The sequence below is a fragment of the Vulpes lagopus genome, chromosome 3, assembly GCF_018345385.1.
Source record: "Vulpes lagopus strain Blue_001 chromosome 3, ASM1834538v1, whole genome shotgun sequence".
Lineage (NCBI taxonomy): Eukaryota > Metazoa > Chordata > Mammalia > Carnivora > Canidae > Vulpes > Vulpes lagopus.
This window is the reverse complement of record NC_054826.1, coordinates 32,985,251-33,004,255: the sequence shown is the minus strand read 5'-3', so window position 1 is coordinate 33,004,255 and position 19,005 is coordinate 32,985,251. Positions and strand designations below refer to the sequence as shown.

At 43.4% G+C, this 19,005-nt stretch overlaps 1 protein-coding gene across 1 annotated transcript in view; it reads right to left on the bottom strand.

Annotated features, from left to right (window-relative positions):
* Positions 1–19,005, bottom strand: part of GALNT10 (polypeptide N-acetylgalactosaminyltransferase 10) — a 216,815-nt gene that overhangs the window by 85,149 nt on the left and 112,661 nt on the right. Inside the window, exon 4 of the mRNA XM_041749418.1 lies at positions 5,645–5,811. Within this exon, the coding sequence (XP_041605352.1) occupies positions 5,645–5,811 (167 nt within the window). The remainder of the gene's footprint in view (positions 1–5,644; positions 5,812–19,005) is intronic.

Below are 19,005 nucleotides of genomic sequence, written 5' to 3'. Positions count from 1 at the left end.
AAAAAAAAAAAAACCATGTAAAGATTAGGGCTAAAGGCTTTAGCATCAGTATTCACGGTTTTAAATCAAAGCTCTGCCTCTTTGGATTAAATATGCACTGGCTACTTCCTTAAAGCTCTCTGTATCTCAGTTTTCTCATCTGTAAATTGGGGATTTAAAATATGATCTTTTCAGGTAGAAAAAAAGAGATTTGAGATCATTGAGTCCAGTGGTTTTCACACTGGGAATGACAGCCCCACAAGAGTGGCCTGGTAATGAATGAGTGAATTCACTTAGCACAGAGTAAGCACTCAGTAAGTATTAGTTCTTGTTATTACACGTTGTTACATGTTAGTATAATTATGCAGAATAATGCACACCAGACTATTAACATTAGTTACCCCAGTTGGAATGGAACTAAAGGGGGATTAGGAGGGTAAGAATAAGGAAATGGCCCGTCGGTGGCTCAGTCAGTTAAGTGTCTGCCTTTGGCTCAGGTCATGATCTCAGAGTCCTGGGATTGAGCCCTACATGGGGCTTCTTGCTCAGAGAGGAGTCTGTTTCTCTGTCTCCCTCTGCCCCTCTCCTGCTTGAGCTCTCTCTCTCACATCAATCAATCAATCAATCAATCAATGAATCAACCTTATAGTAAAGAAAATGGAAATGAAAAGACACTGGAAACCAAACAAGACATGCAAGTGGTAGATAAGCATGTAAAAAGATGCAACAGTAAAGGTCATAGGGAAATGCAAGTGAGAACAAGATACTCCTACATACCTAATAAATGGCAAAAATCTGGAACAATGACAAGACCAAATGTGGAGCAACAGCAACTCTCATTCATAGCTGGTAGGAATACAAAATGGTACAGGTGCTTTGGAAGAGAGTCTTACACAACTAAACATACTCTTCCTATGTAATTCAGAAATTGTGCTCCTTGGTGTTTACCTACGTGAGCTAAAACATATACACACAAAAACCTGTGTCTGGACATTTATAATAGGTTTATTTATAACTACCCAAACTTGGAAGCAACCAAGATGTCCTTTCGCAGAGGAGTAGATAAACTGTGATACATCCAGATAATGGAGTATTAGTCTGCACCAAAAGGAAATGAGCTACAAGCCATAAAAAGACAAGGAGAAACCTTAAATGCTTATTACTAAGTAAGAGAAGCCAATCTGAAAAGGCTACATACAATGATTCCAGTTATATTAGACCTTCTGGAAAAGGTAAAACTATGGAGACAGCAAGCAGGGCAGTGGCTGCCAGGGGTTAGGCAGAGAGAAGGATGAAAAGGAAGAGCACAGAAGAGTTTTAAGGCAGTGACACTATTCAGTATGACACCATAATGGTGGATATATGTCTTCATACATTTGTCCAAACCCAAACCCTTCATACATGACAAACCCATTTGTCATATACAACAAGGAGTGAACCCAACATAAAACTATATATTTGGGTCAATATATATTATTGATAATGGGTTAACGTAGGTCCGTTAGTTGTCACAAATGAACCACTCTGATGCAGGTGCAGAGCACTGATGGGGCCTGGGGGCTAGCTATGTATGGGGTAGGGGTAGAGGGGTATATGGGAACTCTGTACTTTCAGCTTAATGTTGCAGTGAACCTAAAGCTGATATACAAAATAAAGTCTATTAAAAAAAAAAAAGAACCCTGATTGGGGGGGGGGGCTGTAGCCTAAAAGCTAATAGTAATTGCCTACAAGTGATGAGGTTATATCAATAGCTCTTTCTATACTTTGTCCGTTTTCTCCTCCACTCCTAGTCCCGGCTCATGCTGTTCTCTCCACCTCCAACTCTTTGCCCCTGCCCCCCCATGCACCCGGGAGTAGTATCTACTTATCCCTTAGGATTGAGTTTAGCTGGAATTTTCTCTGGGAAATCTTCCATGACCTTCTCTGTGCTCCACAGAACCTGGATCTCCACCAAGGGGCACACATTCCATGGTCTTATGATTGAGACCTCATCTATCTGCCCCTTATGTATGTGAGCCTTTGCTGTGGGGAGTGGGGGTGGTCTGTTTTAATCCTTATATCCCCAGCACCTAGTACAGCACCCAGTATGATCAATTCATGAATTCTGTTGAATATATGAATATGAATTAAATCAGGACAAGTGTAAAGAGAAACAAAAAAACAGTACAAAACTCATGCTAAAAGAACTGAAACAGTATAATGTAAGTGGGGAATAGACACTCCAATTAGTTGTGGGGGTCCCAGAAGCAAACGAAGGCTGAGAGAGAACAGATGGGTATGCTTAGGGGCAGTGTCAAGAGTGGTATGGTGAAAGGCAGATCAGGACAGGGCAAAATGGATGTCCTTGATGGGTCCCCATGACTGGCATGATATGAAAGTGCAAGTCAGAATTAATAAGCCCATCATGGAAAGAGGACTGACTCTAGCTCTATTGGTGAGGGTCTCTACTGTGTGAGCCAGTGGCCCAGCAATGTCCATAATCCTCCCAGTACCAATCACTGCTGACAATCCATCAGGAGCTCTGCAAACACTTGAAACACCTGCTTAAGATTTCCTTCCAGGGCACTATTCCCTGTACACGTTTGTGTGTGTGTGTTTTCCCTGATAGGGAGTTGAACTGGGGAGGATACTGTCCATGAGATCATACTATAGCCTTTCATTTCTGTACCTCATAACTCCAGGTAGCCCACTATTCAGTCAAGGGCATAACCCTTTCCATTACTATATATCCTATTTTTCTGCAAAACCAACCCTATTTAAAAATGGGGAGAAGGAGAAAAAGGAATAGGAAAAAAACAACAACAAATCAACAGAGGTCTCTCTTGTTTCTTCTAATAAAAAATCTCCCATCTGGGCAGTGTAATCTGGAGGCAGATCTGCTCCTCTACACCCTCATCTCTCTCTCTCCCACTAGGGCAAAAACACCTCTATGTCCTCCTAATCCTCAAGCAAAGCTCAGACATTTGAAGAGCTTTTGGACACCCCTGGAAAACTCTGCAGCACTCTATTTGCAGGCAAGGCCAGGATTATTCTGGGGTCAGCATCAGCCTCTAGTCTAGTCCCCAGGGCTGCCTGCACAAAGCTCTGGATCTTATTTCAAGCATTCATCTGCTCCAATTTTGTCTCCTACCCGAGGTCTCAACCCTTAGCTGAATTACAATTAGTTGCCCTGAGGATCCTGGAGGAGACTCATTTCAGAGCAAAATGCCTTCTGCTGGGCAGTGCCAATCTAGCCTGTAGTTAGCATCAGTGAATTTCGACTCTGAGAACTGCCTCTGCTCAGACGGCCCAGAGAAATCTGTCTTTTATGATGGCCCATATTTGCTGTACTTTGGACAGGCCTCTCCATAGTTCTGAAATTGTTTCTCCCAAATCTCATTTTTAAAACAATCACTGCTGAGTAAGTTTTCTTCCAAAGCCGCCTTAAGAATTTCTTCTCAAAGCATGAATAATGATTGCTTTTCTGAAAAATGCAGGTTGTGGAATCTGACAGCTAATGCTCAGGACTGAGAGGCAGAAGAAAGAGTTCACCTCTGGGCTGCATGCCTGATTCATTGAGAAAAAGGGGTGACAGGGGCCACTGAGAAGTGGGCTAGTATCTCTTCTCTTCCCTGTCTTATTAGGGTCTGGCCATGGCACCGCACTGGATCAGTGTTTTTGCTCTCTGGAGAAAGAGATGCACTTAGAAGATGGAATTCTCATGAAATTTGTCTCTTCTTCCTCAAGACTGTCACATTCTTTTATTATTGAGGGGGTGGGGATTGCATCATGTTATTTTTATCACTGGGATATTAGAGATGGAAACCGTTACAGTCCAGGATAGGATGTGTTTGATAATGAGCTCTTTTGTAGCTAAAACTCTGCTCTTTAATACAATGGAAAAGTAATTTATTGAGAAGTGTCCTTGGGGATAGAAAAGAGTAATGCACGTCTATAGATGTTTTTCGTAGCCAGCCAAGGTGAGGAGGGACAGGCTACACTGGGAGCCCAGAGATGAGCTTCTCGTCCCTTCTCTGCAACCAGCCAGCTGTGTGCTCTAGTTAAGCCTGTCCATGCCCCAGTCCTTGGGTTTCCCACCTGTACAATGAGCAGGCTAAGTAGCATCTGTGATTATCACACATTTTTAAACAGGGCAGTTCCTCTTCAGAAACCAAATACAGACCATGCCAGGAGAGGGACCTGAATCCCACCTGCACCTGTGAGGTTCGCCATTCTGCTCATAGTACTCCCTAAAGCATCCTGGGACCCTTACTGCTCTGAGATGCACAGTGGAAGCCAGCAGGCTAGATGGTCTTAAAATTCTTTTCTAATTGAGCAAGGAGAAACACTTGTTTCTAATCCAGCTGATATCTGGTTTATTCTACCTCTGGAGGACTAATGCCCCACAACACGCACAGAGTGATCCTGTCAAGTGTTATAGGTCCACTTTCCAGGACAGCTGATGCTTCAGAAAACAAGTGACAGGGACCCAAGGCTGAGCACAAAGACATAGGCTAGCGCCAGGCATGGAAGGAATGTCTGCGTCTTCCCCAACCACATCTGTCTCAGTGACTGAAGAGGACCCTGCTGCTAGTATAGCTAGTGCGTGTGCGTGCGCGCACGCCATGCATTTCCTTCCTTCTTCCCTCCTTGTTCATTCATTCACTAATTCACACACAGATATGAGTCACCTGCTCTGGACCACAAATGATCTAGTAAGGAGGACTAACAACAAACAGGCCAACAAACAGCCGTGCAACCACACATGGAGAAGAGTGAGTGGCGGTGGTGCTGGAGGAGCCAGCCATGGGAAGATCTGGGAAGAGAGTGCCTGGGCAGAGGGAACAGCAGGGGAAGACCCGAAGGCAGGATGGAAGTTGGCCTGCTCTAGGACAGAGGGCCCTGCTGTGGTTGGTACACAGGTGGCAAGAGTAAGTGAGTATAACTCCACTCCTGTGGCCTTCAGGTACAGCCACAGTAGCAAGCCCGTTCAGAGCAGGCAAGCTGTGGTTCAGTCTTCTCATCTGTGGAATGCTGTGACAGATACTGTAAAAGGGCTCACTCAATAGCTTCTCTACTGCACTTCTTCCTCTCCTACCTCTATTCAAGAGGCCCCAAGTCAAAACACTTATATTTGCAGCCATCCTGGCAGATAGGGATGCCTGGATGTCAGAGTTCTAGCCAAAAGTCTTTCCTGAATGAGAAGACTTTCCTGAATAAGAAGGCAAAATCTTGAAAAAGGGAGGTTCTGTTCTCTTTACCCCTCTTCCTTCTTCTTCTCTGAAAGGCAGACTTCCTAGACATCAGCCATTGTGTGACCATGAGGATGAGGCAGCAGGAACAGAAAAGCCTGGTTCTTTGATGATAGCCTGAGGCAGCTGTACCAATCCTGGATCTTATTATGAAATGAATGAATGAATGAATGAATGAATGAATCCCTTACTGGTTTGAGCTATTGTTGATGGAGTTTTCTGTTATTTGCAGTTTAGTACATTTCTACATGAATATAAACAGGACAAAAACAGAATCTACTTCATGTTGTGGGAACTAAATGAGATACTGTGTACAAGGCCAGAGTCATAGCCAGGTACACAGCAAGCATCAGTAAACGGTGGCCCATATGTTGGTGCTGCTGAAGAAAATCTGCCTCCCCTTTGGCCAGGAAGCTGATTGGGGTGGGCCCTACCTCGATCACTGAAGTCATCAACCAGCACAATTTCGGCGATCAGCTCCGGGGGTGAGCGGTTCAGCACGCTGTGGACAGTGCGGAGGAGAGAGGACCAGCCCTCGTTGTGGAAGGGGATGATGATGCTGGTGTTGGGGAGCGTCTCCAGGTAGCGTTTACTGTTGCAGCTAGAGGGAGACACAGGGGACAAGAGAGGACAGGTTCAGCTCTCGTCTTGCCAAGAGAACTCAAGAAGCACACAGTTTGGCTAACCACAAATACCACTCCTTTACAGCTTTTAGGGAATGACTGAAAGCCAGGGACACCTCAGTCACTAGAACCTCTTCCACTTAGCATCCCGAAGTCCTGCCTTCAATTCCTGCACACACGGTACACAGGGATATGTATATAAGACGACCCTGACTCTGTATAAGAGCAGGTACAAACTGACAACAGCCAGCACTGAGGGAACAGCACTGGGGTTGGGTGCTCTCCATGTGCTAACCTGTTTAAGCCTCAATCATCATAGGTACATGGTACACGGTTACCCATCCTCATGATTCCAAACAGAAGAGAGTCCTTCAGTAATGCTCTGGCCTCTCTCCTCACCCCTTGCACACTCCTCACCAGTGGAAGAGAAACCTTTTACCCACAAGTCTGGAAGAATAAACTGGGCTTCACTGGCTCAGCCCCATCTGCTCACTCCTTGGATTCTGCTTGCAGAGGGCATATTTTTCCTCTGCTCTCTACCAGTCCCATGGTAAGCATGGGGGTGGAGGGCCCTGCCCCTGTGGATCTTTAATATCAATGTAACAGCTAAAAGAATTAACAGAGTTCCTTAATATCGTCAAATATCTAGCTGGTGTTCAAGTTCTGCCAATCTTCTTCTATCTTTTTATAGTTGTTTAAATCAAGATCAAGACAAAGCCCACATGCTGCCTCTAGCTGATGTGCCTTCTAAGTCTCTTTTTTCCTTACAATTTCTTTCTTGAAGAAACTGGGTCATTTGTGCTATCAGATTTCCTACAGTCTGCATTTTGCCGCTTGCGTTTTTGTGGTGTCTCTGAACATGTTCCTCTGTCCACCCCTCTTTGGTTCCTGTAAATCAGTAGTGAGATCTAGAGGCTTAGCCTACTTTGATGAGATACTCTGGCAACCTCTTCATAGTGGTGTGAGCCTCCTACAGGAGACACATACTGTCCAGTTGTCTTTCCTTTTGTAATGTTGGTGGCCACTGATGATCAATGCCTAAATCCTTCATTTCATCATCACGGGTTTGCAAAATGGTGAGACTCTTATTCTATCATTTACTAGTTGGGATACTATAATGAAGGAAAATTACCACATCAACTATTTGGTTGAGGTACAGGAAAATATAGGAAAAGTACAGACAGAAGGAAAGGGGTGGAGGAAGTTGGGGAGGGGCAGAGGGAGATGGAGAGAATATCAAGCAGACTCCACACCCAGCACAGAGCCCGGTGTGGGGCTCAATCCTAGCACCCTGGGATCGTGACCACGAGCTGAAGGCAGACGCTTAACTGACTAAGCCATCCAAGCACTCCTGAGCTAGAAATATATTTTCATACATAACATCATGAGTTCATGCTGAAGTTTTATATTTAATATGTAGGACAACAGAGTTTTACTGAACCTTAATTTTATATTGCATGTTCTTTTTAATTGAGATATAATTCACATACCATAAAATTCAACATAAAATTCACCCTTTTAAAGTGTATAATTCACTATTTTTTTTAAAAGATTTTATTTATTTACTTGAGAGAGAGTGAGAATGTGAGACAGAGAGAAGCAGACTCCTTGCTGAGCAGAGTGTGACACAGGGCTCCATCCCACGACTAAGATCATGACCTGAGCTGAAGGCAGACACTTAACTGACTGAGCCACCCAAGTGACCCAGTAGTTTTTAATATCCTCACAAAGTTGTACAACCATTACCACTATCTAATTCCAGAACATTTTAATCGTCCCCAAAATAAACTTCATATCCATCAGCAGTCACTATCCATTATCCCTCCCCTCAGTCTTTAGTAACCACTAATTTGCTTTCTGTTTCCATTAGTTTTCCTATCCTGGATGTTTTATGTAAGCAGAACATTAATATGTGGCCTTTTGTGTCTGGCTTCTTTCACTGAACATGACTTTGAGGTTCATCTATGTTGTAGCATGTATCAGTACTTCATTCCTTTTATGGCTGAATAATATTCTACTGTATGGGTATACTATATATTATCTATGTATTCATCAATTGATTGATATTTGAGTTGTTTCTACCTTTTGGCTATTATGAATAATGCTCTACGAATATTCATGTATAAGTTTTTGTGTAACTGTGTTTTCAGTTCTCTTGTGTATATGCCAAGGAGTAGAACTGCTACGCCATATGGTAAATCCATGCTTAACTCTTTGAGGAACTGTCAAACTGTTTTCCAAAGTTGTGGGAACATTTTACATTTCCACTAGCAACCTCTGAGTGTTCTGATTTCTTCACATGCTGTCCAACTCTTGTTATTGTCCATCCTTTTGATTATAGCCATCCTAGTGGGTGTGAAGTGGTATCTCATTATGGTGTGACTTGCATTTTCCTAATGACTAATGATTTTGAGTATATTTTCAAATGCTTGTTAGCCATTTGTAGAACTTCTCTGGAGAAATGTCTAGTAAATATGCATTTTGTTTTTAGATTTTTCTCACTAATGTATAGAAATACGATTGATTTTTGTATACCGAACTTGTATCCTACAACTTGCTGAACTCACTTATTAGTTCTATGAATTTCTGTGTATGTGTGTATTCCTTAGGATTTTCTATACATAAGACAATGTCATGAGCAAGTAGAGTTTCACTTTTTCCAATCTAGATGCTTTTATTTCTTTTTCTTGTCTAACTGCTTTGGTTACAGTTGAACAGTACAACGTTGAATAGAAGTGGCAAGAGCATAAACCCATATTTTGTTCCTGGTCTTAGGAGGAAAAGCTTACAATATTTCACCAATAAATATAATGTTAATGTGGGTTTTTCATAGATGTTCTTTATAAACTTGATGAAGTTCCCTTATATTCTGAATTTGTCGAGTGTTTTTTATCATGGAAGAGTGTTGGATTTTGTCAAATGCTTTTCTGCATCTACTGAAATGATCATATAGTTTTGTTCTTTATTCTATTAATTAAGTGTATAACATTGATTTTCATATGTTGAACCAACCTTGTATTCCTAGGATAAACCCTACTTGGTCATGGTATATAATCCTTCTTATATATTGTTGAATTTGGTTTGCTAGTATTTTATTGAGGATTTTTGCATCTACATCCAAAACAGATATTGGTTTATAGTTTTCTTGTGATGTTTTGTCTGGTTTTATATATTTTACCTCTTTTGCTAAAAATCTAGGTTCTTAACATTAGCATAGTTACTTATTTGCTTTTTCCTATAATATATAATTGTTTCAGAAAAGCAATACCAATAGCACTACTAACAATCTCGTTATATAACATTTGATATTCCTTTTGTCCTTCATTTCCTTTTTTCTGTGGGGTTGATTTAATTAGAGATATTAGGGGTTTTCGCAGGGCCCAGAATATGGGACCTGAGGACCAGGGAGGCCCAGAGGGAATGACAAAACTGTTTGCCTTGTCTCCAGTCAGAAGCTACGTATGGTAGACAGAGTAGCAGCCCGAAGATGTCTACACCTTAATCCTCAGAAGCTTACATGACAAAGGGGACTTTGCAGAGGTGGTTAAGGTTAAGAACCTTGAGATGGTTTGAGGAGCCTGGATTACCCAAGTAGGTCCAATATAACCACAGGTGTCCTTAAAGGTAGAGAACCTTTCTGGATGAGTCAGAGTTTGAGAAGGAAAAAGTAGAGAACTGAAGTGTGAGAGGGACTCAACTCACCATTGCTGGCTTTGAAGATGAAGGAAGAGGGTCATAAGCCAAGGAAAGTGGGCATAAGTGGGCATAAGCCAAGGAAAGCTTCCTTTAGAAGCTGGGAATGATTCCTCAGCTAATGGCCAGCAAGAAAAAAAGAGTTTCACTTTTCATAACCAGTCTGCCAACAACCCCATATAAGCAAGATTCCCCCAGGCTCCTAGAAGGGAATGCAGCCTGGTCAACACTTTGATTTTAACCCAGTGAGACCCATGGTGGACTTCTGACTTGCAGAGCTGTTAAGAATAACTTTGTGTTGTTTAAACTGCTAAGTTTCTGGTAACCTGCCATGGCAGCAACAGAAAACTCATACACAAAAGTCATCTTTGATGACCTTTGTCCAGTCTGTAAATACTTCAAAGTAGAAGATTTCACAAAACATTCTCATGAGTCTCACATGGCAGCAGTGGGCAGGAGTTGACAGTGGACACTCCTCTCCATGAAGTAGGTGCTCTCTGGGTCCCCTCAGCTCTTACCACTCTCCACAGCCATATACCAGAGCTGTTTCACTCCCTTACATTGCCTCGCAGGCCCCCGGAGACCTTTGAACTTGACAGCCCAGAAATAAAAGACATTGTGGGAGGGAGTTCCGCAAGATTGGTAAGAAGTTTTTTGGAGGAATTATGGAACAACAAATTTAACAACAAAATGTCTCCTTTCATATGTCACTGCAATCTATTGTTCAACTGTTAATTTGCACCAGGGGCTCTCTGCAACTTACTCTGAAACATCTGAAAAAGTAAAATAGATTGACAGATGGAGAGAGGGATGGACAGATATGTGATCAAGCAGGAAGAGAAATGCTAACTCCAGGACCTAGATGGTGAAACATGAGCATCAATGTACAATTCTTTTGAAGCTTTTCTGTATGTCTGATAATTTTCAGAAAGAAACATTAGGCGGAAATGGGTTAGGATCCACAGTCTCCTTAGTCTCAAATTCTACTTCTGCTAGAGACACCAAGGGAAGCTAGAGATGGAGGGCAAGCCCAGGAATGGCCCCTTGGTGTCTGGCAGTGAGCTCAGTTCCAGCTGTGTAGACAGGCCCCCCCGCCCCCCACCACCCCTAATTCTGCCAGTATAGTTCTGCTAGACAAGTCAGTCTCTTTCCCCTTGGGACCTTGGGACTTCTTTCACATCCTGTCTTGCTCCTCTATCTGGTTGGACCTTTTCTATCCAGGCCTCAGGCAGCAGCCCTCCAACAGCCTCTCCCCCACCTCTAATCCCTTTGGTCTAGTCAACCAGGTTCTCTGGGAGCCGTCTCCAACTTCATTATGTGGGTTTTCACAAATAAACTAAAGCACCTCTTCTTAAAAATCCCTTTCCCTAAATCGGCTGGGTCTTCTGTGGCCAAGAAAGACAGGTGCTATCTAGTTTGCTATAGAAATTCCTGCCTTCCATCCAATTTCACAGGAGGCTTGTTTGATTGAAGCAGAGTTGGGGGGGCTGGTTAGCAGTAATAAGTTGCCTGGAGTCCACGGGGTGAAATACAATAGAGCTATTACCCTGCAGAGAGGCCTGGCTCTCTCAAACCCCAGGCTGGGCCCCACAGCCTGCCAGCAGACACACAAACACCATCACGTATTAAGGGAAATAGGCAACACCACAATAGACTAAATTCACTTCTACTTTGATTCAATCATGGAATTACAGATTATTCAGAACTCAAATGAAAGGCTCAGCTTGGATCATAGCCTTGAACATGTACCTTTGTTAGGGGCCTGGGGACTACTCTTTTTCTCCCTTCTCTATCCATCCACTCATTTATTTACTAAATAAACACACAACAGCACTTTGACTTTTGCCATGGGCACTAGTCATTAGTCTGGTTCCAGCTTAGTAGAGACCCTTTGTTTAAATAAAAAATTGAGTGACATGCTGAAATCAATCTCTCCAGACTCCAGCAGGAAGTTTGCTTCCACAAACTTGTCCACAAGCCACCCTCCTGTAGAGGAGTTCATGCAAAAAGCCCTGTCTTCCCTGTTCTTATGAGGCCTCAGATAACAGCAGGAAGAGGAGGTCTCGGGATGGTGAGGAGGAAACAGAAGGCCCCCACCTGCACTGACACCCCCATCCTAGCAGTCCCCTTTAAGACCTGTCTGCATACTGTGTCTTAAGATTTCAACACTAGATGGTAGAGTTATGCACAGTTCTTTGATGTGTGACAAACATGAGGCATCCCTGTGCCCAATGCCTTTAGAAAGTAGCTACAGAAAATGCAGTCTCCAGGAAGAGAAACTGGGCACTATACTCTCAATGTAAGGAGGCTGGGTTTGGCCATGACTGGACAACTCTGCCTTCCCATGGTTCATTGTGTCTGATGGTTCCCAGAGCACTTTTCCTTCTCTTTCCTCTCACCCCAGGGAAGAAGGTGAACCAGAGAGTGCTAATCCCATTTTCCACACATGGAAAATAGGACCCACAGAGGCAAGTGACTTGGATCCTAGACTCAAATCTACATAGTATTTATTTAAAATAACACTTATTTTAGCCATTCTGACAGGTGTAAAATGATATCTCATTGTGGTTTTAATTTGCATTTCCCTAATGATTACTGATGTTGAGCATCACTTTATACCTGTTGGAATGACTAAAATAAAAAAAAAAACATAAGAAACAACAGGTGTTGGCAAGGATGTGGAGAAAAAGGAACCCTCTTGTACTGTTGGTGGGAATGCAAACTGGTGCAGCCACTGTGGAGCAGTATGGAGGGTCCTCAAAAAATTGAAAATAGAATTACCATATGATCCACTAATTCCACTACTATTTACCCAAAGAAAGCAAAAAGACTAATTCAGAAAGATACATGCACCCCTATGTGTACTGCATTGCATTATTTACAATAGCCAAGACATGGAAACAGCCCAAGTGCCCATCGATAGACAATGGAATATTATTCAGCCATAACAAAGAATGAAATCTTGCCATTTGCAACAACAGGAATGGATCTAGAGGATGTAATACTAAGCAAAGTAAGTCAGAGGAAGACAGATACTATACATTTTCACTCATATGTGGGATTTAAGAAGCAAAAAAAACCAACAAAAAATAAAAAGAGACAAACAAAAGAACAGACTCTTAACTATAGAGAATGAGCTGATGGTTACCAGAGGGGAGAGGGGTGGGGCAGGGGTAAAAGAGGTGAAGGGGATTAAGAGTACACTTATCGTGATGAGCACTGCATAAAGAATTGTTAAGTTACTATATTGTGCACCTGAAATTAATATAATACTGTATGCTAATTATACTTGAATTAAAAAATATACCACAGTGTTTTTCTTGATGACAATAATGATAACTGCTTAGGATAAAAATCTAAAAAACACAGAAAGGCTAATGCACAATCCCAGTACCATCCTAACACTTGGGGCTGACCTCTGCTAAATATTTAGGGAATGTCTTTTCTGCACACTTCTCTGCCCATGTATTTGTTTCTATAACACGGTACATGGCAAACCCACTTGATGGCAATGCCCTCTTGCCTCAATATTTCTGCCCCCCCATTGATGCCCTAAAAGGGGCACCTGTGGAGTTTTAGCCCGTAAGTCCTTGAGGCACTTCCATTATCACGTGGTTCACAGTCTGAGGAGGTTCCAACCCAAGACTTACACAAGCACAGCATGAGGACAAAGGGCCATGGCTGGGGCATTCCCTGACCCACTCTGAAATAGTGTAAAGAGGAGAAACAAAGCAAATGTCCATCAACAGGGAAAGATTAAATAAATGATGGACGCTTCACACTATGGAATGCTGACAAGCAGTTAAAAATAAAGCAGAAGATGATAATGATGATAACAGAAAATAACTGTTAAGGATCTCCATTATGTCAAGCAATGTTCTAAGCACTTTATATGCACAAAGTCATTTCATTTAATTGTCACAATGCTCTTTCCAGGTACAGACTATCAGTATTCCCATTACAAAGAGGAAGAAACCAGGCACAGAGAAGCTAAGTAACTTGCCTGAGGTCAAAGAGCTGGTAAGGGCGACAGCCTGGACTGAAATCCATCTGCCCTTTATACATATTAATACTTTTATATGGATAATGTAGCAATGATATTAATTATGCAAGTAAAAAGAAGAATAAAGAGATAAAAGACAAAAATCCAAGGAACTAAGCAGAAGTCTGACACCTTGGCTTCTAGTTTTTGCTCAGCCATGCAACAATCCAACCCCCTTTTTCTGGCTGGATCTCAGGTTCCCCTCATGCCAATAAAGGAACTGGACAGATGCAAAGGGCAAGTCTCGGGCACCTGCTCTATATTCTTTCTCCTTCTTTGGTAATACCATCATGATTTTCCTTGAGGAATCTTCCACCCTTTAATTCTATAGGGTTCACGGGGAGGTCCTTGCCTTGCCTAGAGAGGGGCAAGGGAGTCTGGCTCAGCAATCAGAACACTGCATCTCTCCAACAAAGTGACAATTCAAGGATGAGCACCTGTAAATTAGAGTACATCTCTGCTAAGAGAGAAATTGGCTCTTTTCTGCGGACATTAAACACGGGAGGATATAAGTCTCGTCTGCCTAGGGCCACCATGTGTGTTCCCTGTTTTAAAGTGAATTGAACAGAATAGAAAATAAAGCCTAGAGTTGGAAAGGGGTTCCTACTGGCATCATTTAGGGGCTTGGATCCAGCTATAGCAGAAGCCAAGCTCTGCTCCTGCCCTTTTCAGTTTTGTGAGTCAATACATTTTCTTAAGTCTGTCTGAGTTAGGTCTCTGTCGCTCGTCACTAAAAGAATCCTTGCTGTTATCACTGGATCATCTCTAAGCCCTCTCAATCAAATGAATCTGTTTTGGACCTAAGGATGGCTTCTGAAGGACAGAGGGAGAAACGGTGCCCCAGGAGTCACCTCTGATCTGCAGGGGGCAGCCTCTGTCTCCCACTGCAGAATTCTCTTCATCACTGACTGGGAGAAAGGGGTCAGGGCAGAGGGCTGTCATGAGGGTGGGAGGCATGGGACGAGTGAGAGATAACTAAGCCCATCAGTGGTGGAGCAGCCCCCAAATTAATATTCCCTGAAGGATTCTGAGCTCTTGGGACACAAAGACAAATCTAATATACTGGCCCTTAAGATGCACCCTTGGAGCTTAATGCTGGAGCACTAGAATATAAAAGAAAGGAAGTCAGAATCAAAGGGAAGCATTTCAAAAATCTTCTCTGCAAGCCATCTTTGAATAGAACAATCCAATCATTTTGAAGGGAATGATAAAAGACATTTAATTCCCTAGCATGGGATACTGTCCGCAGACCTAACTGAATTGCAAGTCAATTGAACAAACCTGATATTGTATGTGCCTAAGGGAGCAAAAATGCTCTCGACTTGGGTTTGAATACTGACCCTGCCACTCTGCAGCCATGAGACCCAGGGGTGGGTTTCCATCCTTGTAGAGCCTCAGTTTCTTATCTGTGAAATGGGGATGATAATGCCATGAGAATGTCATGGTAACTAGGTGAGCCTGTACATGTAAAACAGCCATGTGGAGGGAGTGGCTACCTCCGTCCTTGGAGATGGGTAAATGTGGGGAAGAACTCACAGCAAGAGGACGCTCCTGATTTCAATTCCCTTGGAATCAGGGATGGACATTCCAGAGAGAGGCACAGGGCTTTAGTGAGCCCTAAATAAAAGAGTTTTGTTCTTGTAGACATGCATCCTATTCTTGGTAACCCAGGCTTTAGCCAGCTCATGGCTCAAAATATTCTCATTTGCTCACTTCTTCAATCACACATGTATTTAAGAAATGTTTCCTGAGCACCTACTCTGTCACAGGTAATATGCTAAGCACTGGGATCACACTGATGAGGAACAGGTAACTGTCCCTAAGTGATACAGAGTTGGAAGGGGGGGGGGGCAGACAAATAAATAAGCAGTAGTAAATTATGATATTTTTTCCTGCCTCACTGCATGTGGCTGTGAGGGGAGAGCAGAATGAAAACAGACAAGAAAGATGAAGTGTGAAGGCATTATGAGTGGTGTATCCTTGCACTCAGCCCTGCAGCAACAGTGAATAGGTGACTTATGATTGTGGGGTTGAACTTGAGGTGGAAGGGCCTAGTCCAACCCTTTTGTGTTCCAAGTATGGAGGTGAGGCTTACAGAGGCTGCATGGAGATCCCAGACCACACGGCCAGTGTGTACTGGACTGGGAGCTGGGGCTGGCTCTTCACTTTAGTCACAACACAAAGAGGAAAGCCTTTGGAAACCCTGCATGTAAAGAATAAATCTGAATCCTGCATAGTTTCAAGGAGCTGGTGTCTGCTGTCATGTTCCAAGTGCTGCCGGGGGCCTAGCAGGTCTGTGGGTCGCTGGACCACACAGCCTAGAGAACTTCAGCATAAAAACGTCCACAAGGAGGAATGCGGATGCTTTCAATATGCTTGCTGATGTCCATTTAATGTTTACTTACATTTATGAGACATAGTTTGTATGGATGTGGAATCAAAAAGACTATTAGTTGCACAACCTTGGGCAAGTCACCAAACCTCTGCAAGCCTCAGTTTCTTCCTTTTTAAAATGGGCCTGTTTCCTCCTTTTTAAAGTGGACTTACAGGGGCTGCCTGGGTGGCTCAGTTGGTTAAGCATCTGCCTTTGGCTCAGGTCATGATCTTGGGTCCTGGGATAGAGCCCCTCATCGGGCTCCCTGCTCATCAAGGAGTCTGCTTCTCCTTCTCCCTGTGCCCCTCCCTTTGCTTGTGCTTGCTCACATGATCTCTCCCTCTCTCCCTCTCTCTCTCAAACAAATAAAATCTTTAAAAGAAAATAGACTTGCAGGTATGAACTGAGAAGTGAATAGGATAGGAACATCTTGATGCTCTGCAAATGTAAAGGTACATCAAGTGCCATTCTAGTCCAAAAAGAAACATCTGTGCAGATCAGGTCAATCGTGGTGCCTCCCTTAGCCATGTCTTCTCCTTGAACAGAAATGGCTATGCCTGAGCTCAGACAGTTGAGGAAGGAGTCCTGGGTGGGCCCCATGACCACACCTTTCCTGGCCATGATGGTGTCTGGGGCAGGGGTAGAGCCCTGACCCAAGGCAGCCAATGCATCAACTTCCCAATAGTCCATGGCCTAGCAAGAAATGTGCCTAAATGAGTGCACCAGGCTAACCAAATTCTCTTTATCTTTCTTGGAGATGCAACTTGACATATGGAAAGGGAGTCTGAGAGTTAATGAGGGAAGCAGACACAGAGCTATATGGAGAAGAATCAAGGTCTCTTGATGATGGGGTCCTGAAATTTCTGCTGTTGAGGGGGTCATAAGAAAATCTGGTAGCTGGACTTGGAAGGATCTTTCCACTTCAGGCACTGGGAAGCCTGGCTATGCCTTGGTTCCACCTCCTCCCCCTTGAGAGCTTAGCTGGCTTTTCCCACATTCCAACTAGCTACATTCCCCTTTCCCTTTATTGCCCCTGCCTCCTTGCAGGGGACTGCCTCATCAATTAAAGTAATCTTGTGGCCAAGAAGTCCATCCTATTCCTAAATCCACTCGCAGAAAAGAAAAACAACATGCATTCAGAAGTTGTACTTGAACTGGATGAAGTATCCTTATTTTTTCTTTATTATCTTGAAAAGAATGGACCCTTATAGAATTAAGATTTCTAAGCTCCAGAAATAATGCAATAATGGAAATTGAGACTTCCAGGTCACGGACACTTGAGGCTGCTGGGGCACGCTGTATTTTTTCACATGATTAGTGAGGCCTTACCAATAGTGTGTCAATTGGGCCACCATGGCATCATGAGCAATTACCTGCAGCCCATGGGGTTTTACCACCACTGTGCTCTACACAGTGCAGGTATGACTTGCAGGTATGAATTGTTCTTTAGTGAATACAAGGGTAAGCTGTGCTATTTTAAGAGAATGATCTTTTGAAAAAATCCTTGTGGACTGACTCTGTTGCGTGAAAGCTCCCAATGTTTGTACTCTAGATAAATAATCTTCTTCTAGAAATGGGCGCACCATTTTAGCACCTTCTCATGGGAATCAAATTGACACACCCTCTGCTGCCAGCAGATGACGGTTTTGGGTTTTCTGCTGACCAGACGGGCCTTTGGGAGTTGGTTTGTGTGTCTCAGGGGTGGCAAAAGCCAGGATCTCTTTGGGTTGAGGAAAAAGGCCAACTACTGTGCCCAGGCCATATGCATAGCTTCAACATGGAGAACCAATGAAAATCACTGCATAGGAAGGCTGGAGGGGTCTGAAGGTCACCTTGTTTGTGCTTCTTATTTTACAGATGAGGAAACTGAGGCCCAGAATGAAGAGGGACCTTCCCAGAGTCACAGAGTGAGATGACATACCCAGTATCTCAAACAGTGGCCCACAGGAAAGGGTATTTCTTAAAGTGGCAACAGCAGGTGTGGTGAGGGAAGTGGCATGGGCTAAAGAGACCCTTAGATCTGGGTCCAAATCCCACATCTGTCACTTAGCAAGGGGTCGCCTTGGGAACGTCACAGCCTGCCTAAGACTCAGTTTCCACTTGGCTAAAATGGGGATATAATTCCTTCCTATTGAGGTTGTCACAAGGAATGAAAGTGATACCACAGGTTAATATACCTGGTACAGTATCTGGCTCATAAATATGAGTTTCCACCTTCTAAAGGCCACAGTGTAGCTCATTTTCCAGCACACAGTTTAAGTTTAGTATTCTATTATGTATGCTTTTCCCTCTCTATTTTGCATAAAGGATAGTCCCTTATAATAAAACATTTTCAGTAAGACTATGTCCAATGGGCTTTGGAGCCACCAAGAAGCTAAGAGGAAGTTATAAATAGCTCCAGGCTCTGGAACAAAAGGAAGAAACTGGGTCTTAGTGGGCAGAGTGTGAAAAGCTCCTGCCCCCATCCTCCCTCCAGATGCAGATCTGGGCCCTCTCCTGATACATCCTGACAGCAAGCCTTCCCTCCTCAGCTGGAGCTTGGCTCCTAGCCCTTCTCTACACCTCTCTGAGGGATGGGATAGGCACTGGCTTTCTCTTTAACAGTCTGGCTAGAATCAAAGGAGCCAGAAGATTAGTGTGACAACATGCGCCAAGGCTGACATCTTTATGAAGGTCCTTTTCCATTCAGGGAGGCTCTGCTAGAAGCCAGCTGCACCCACCTGCTCTTTCCTCTTTTCAACAGACAGCTCAGAGAATCACAAAGGTTTATTATTATTACCTATGCACCCCGTACTGTCTGTTCATCACCAATGTTGCACCCCCTAACCGGAACCAGACTTCAGATGCAAGCAGTCTTTAAGGGATTTTCGTTTGTGCTACCTTTTCCTTCCCTTTTGAACTCACATTTTGGAAAGCCCTTTGTTCAGAGCATATCTGGTCTTAAGATAGTTACAAAAACAACAACAAAAAAATCTAAAAAGCACGCAGCAAAACCCAACGGTTTCTTTACACAGCTGTCCTACATGATAAAGTTGGTCCTCCCACAGATGTAACACGCAACAT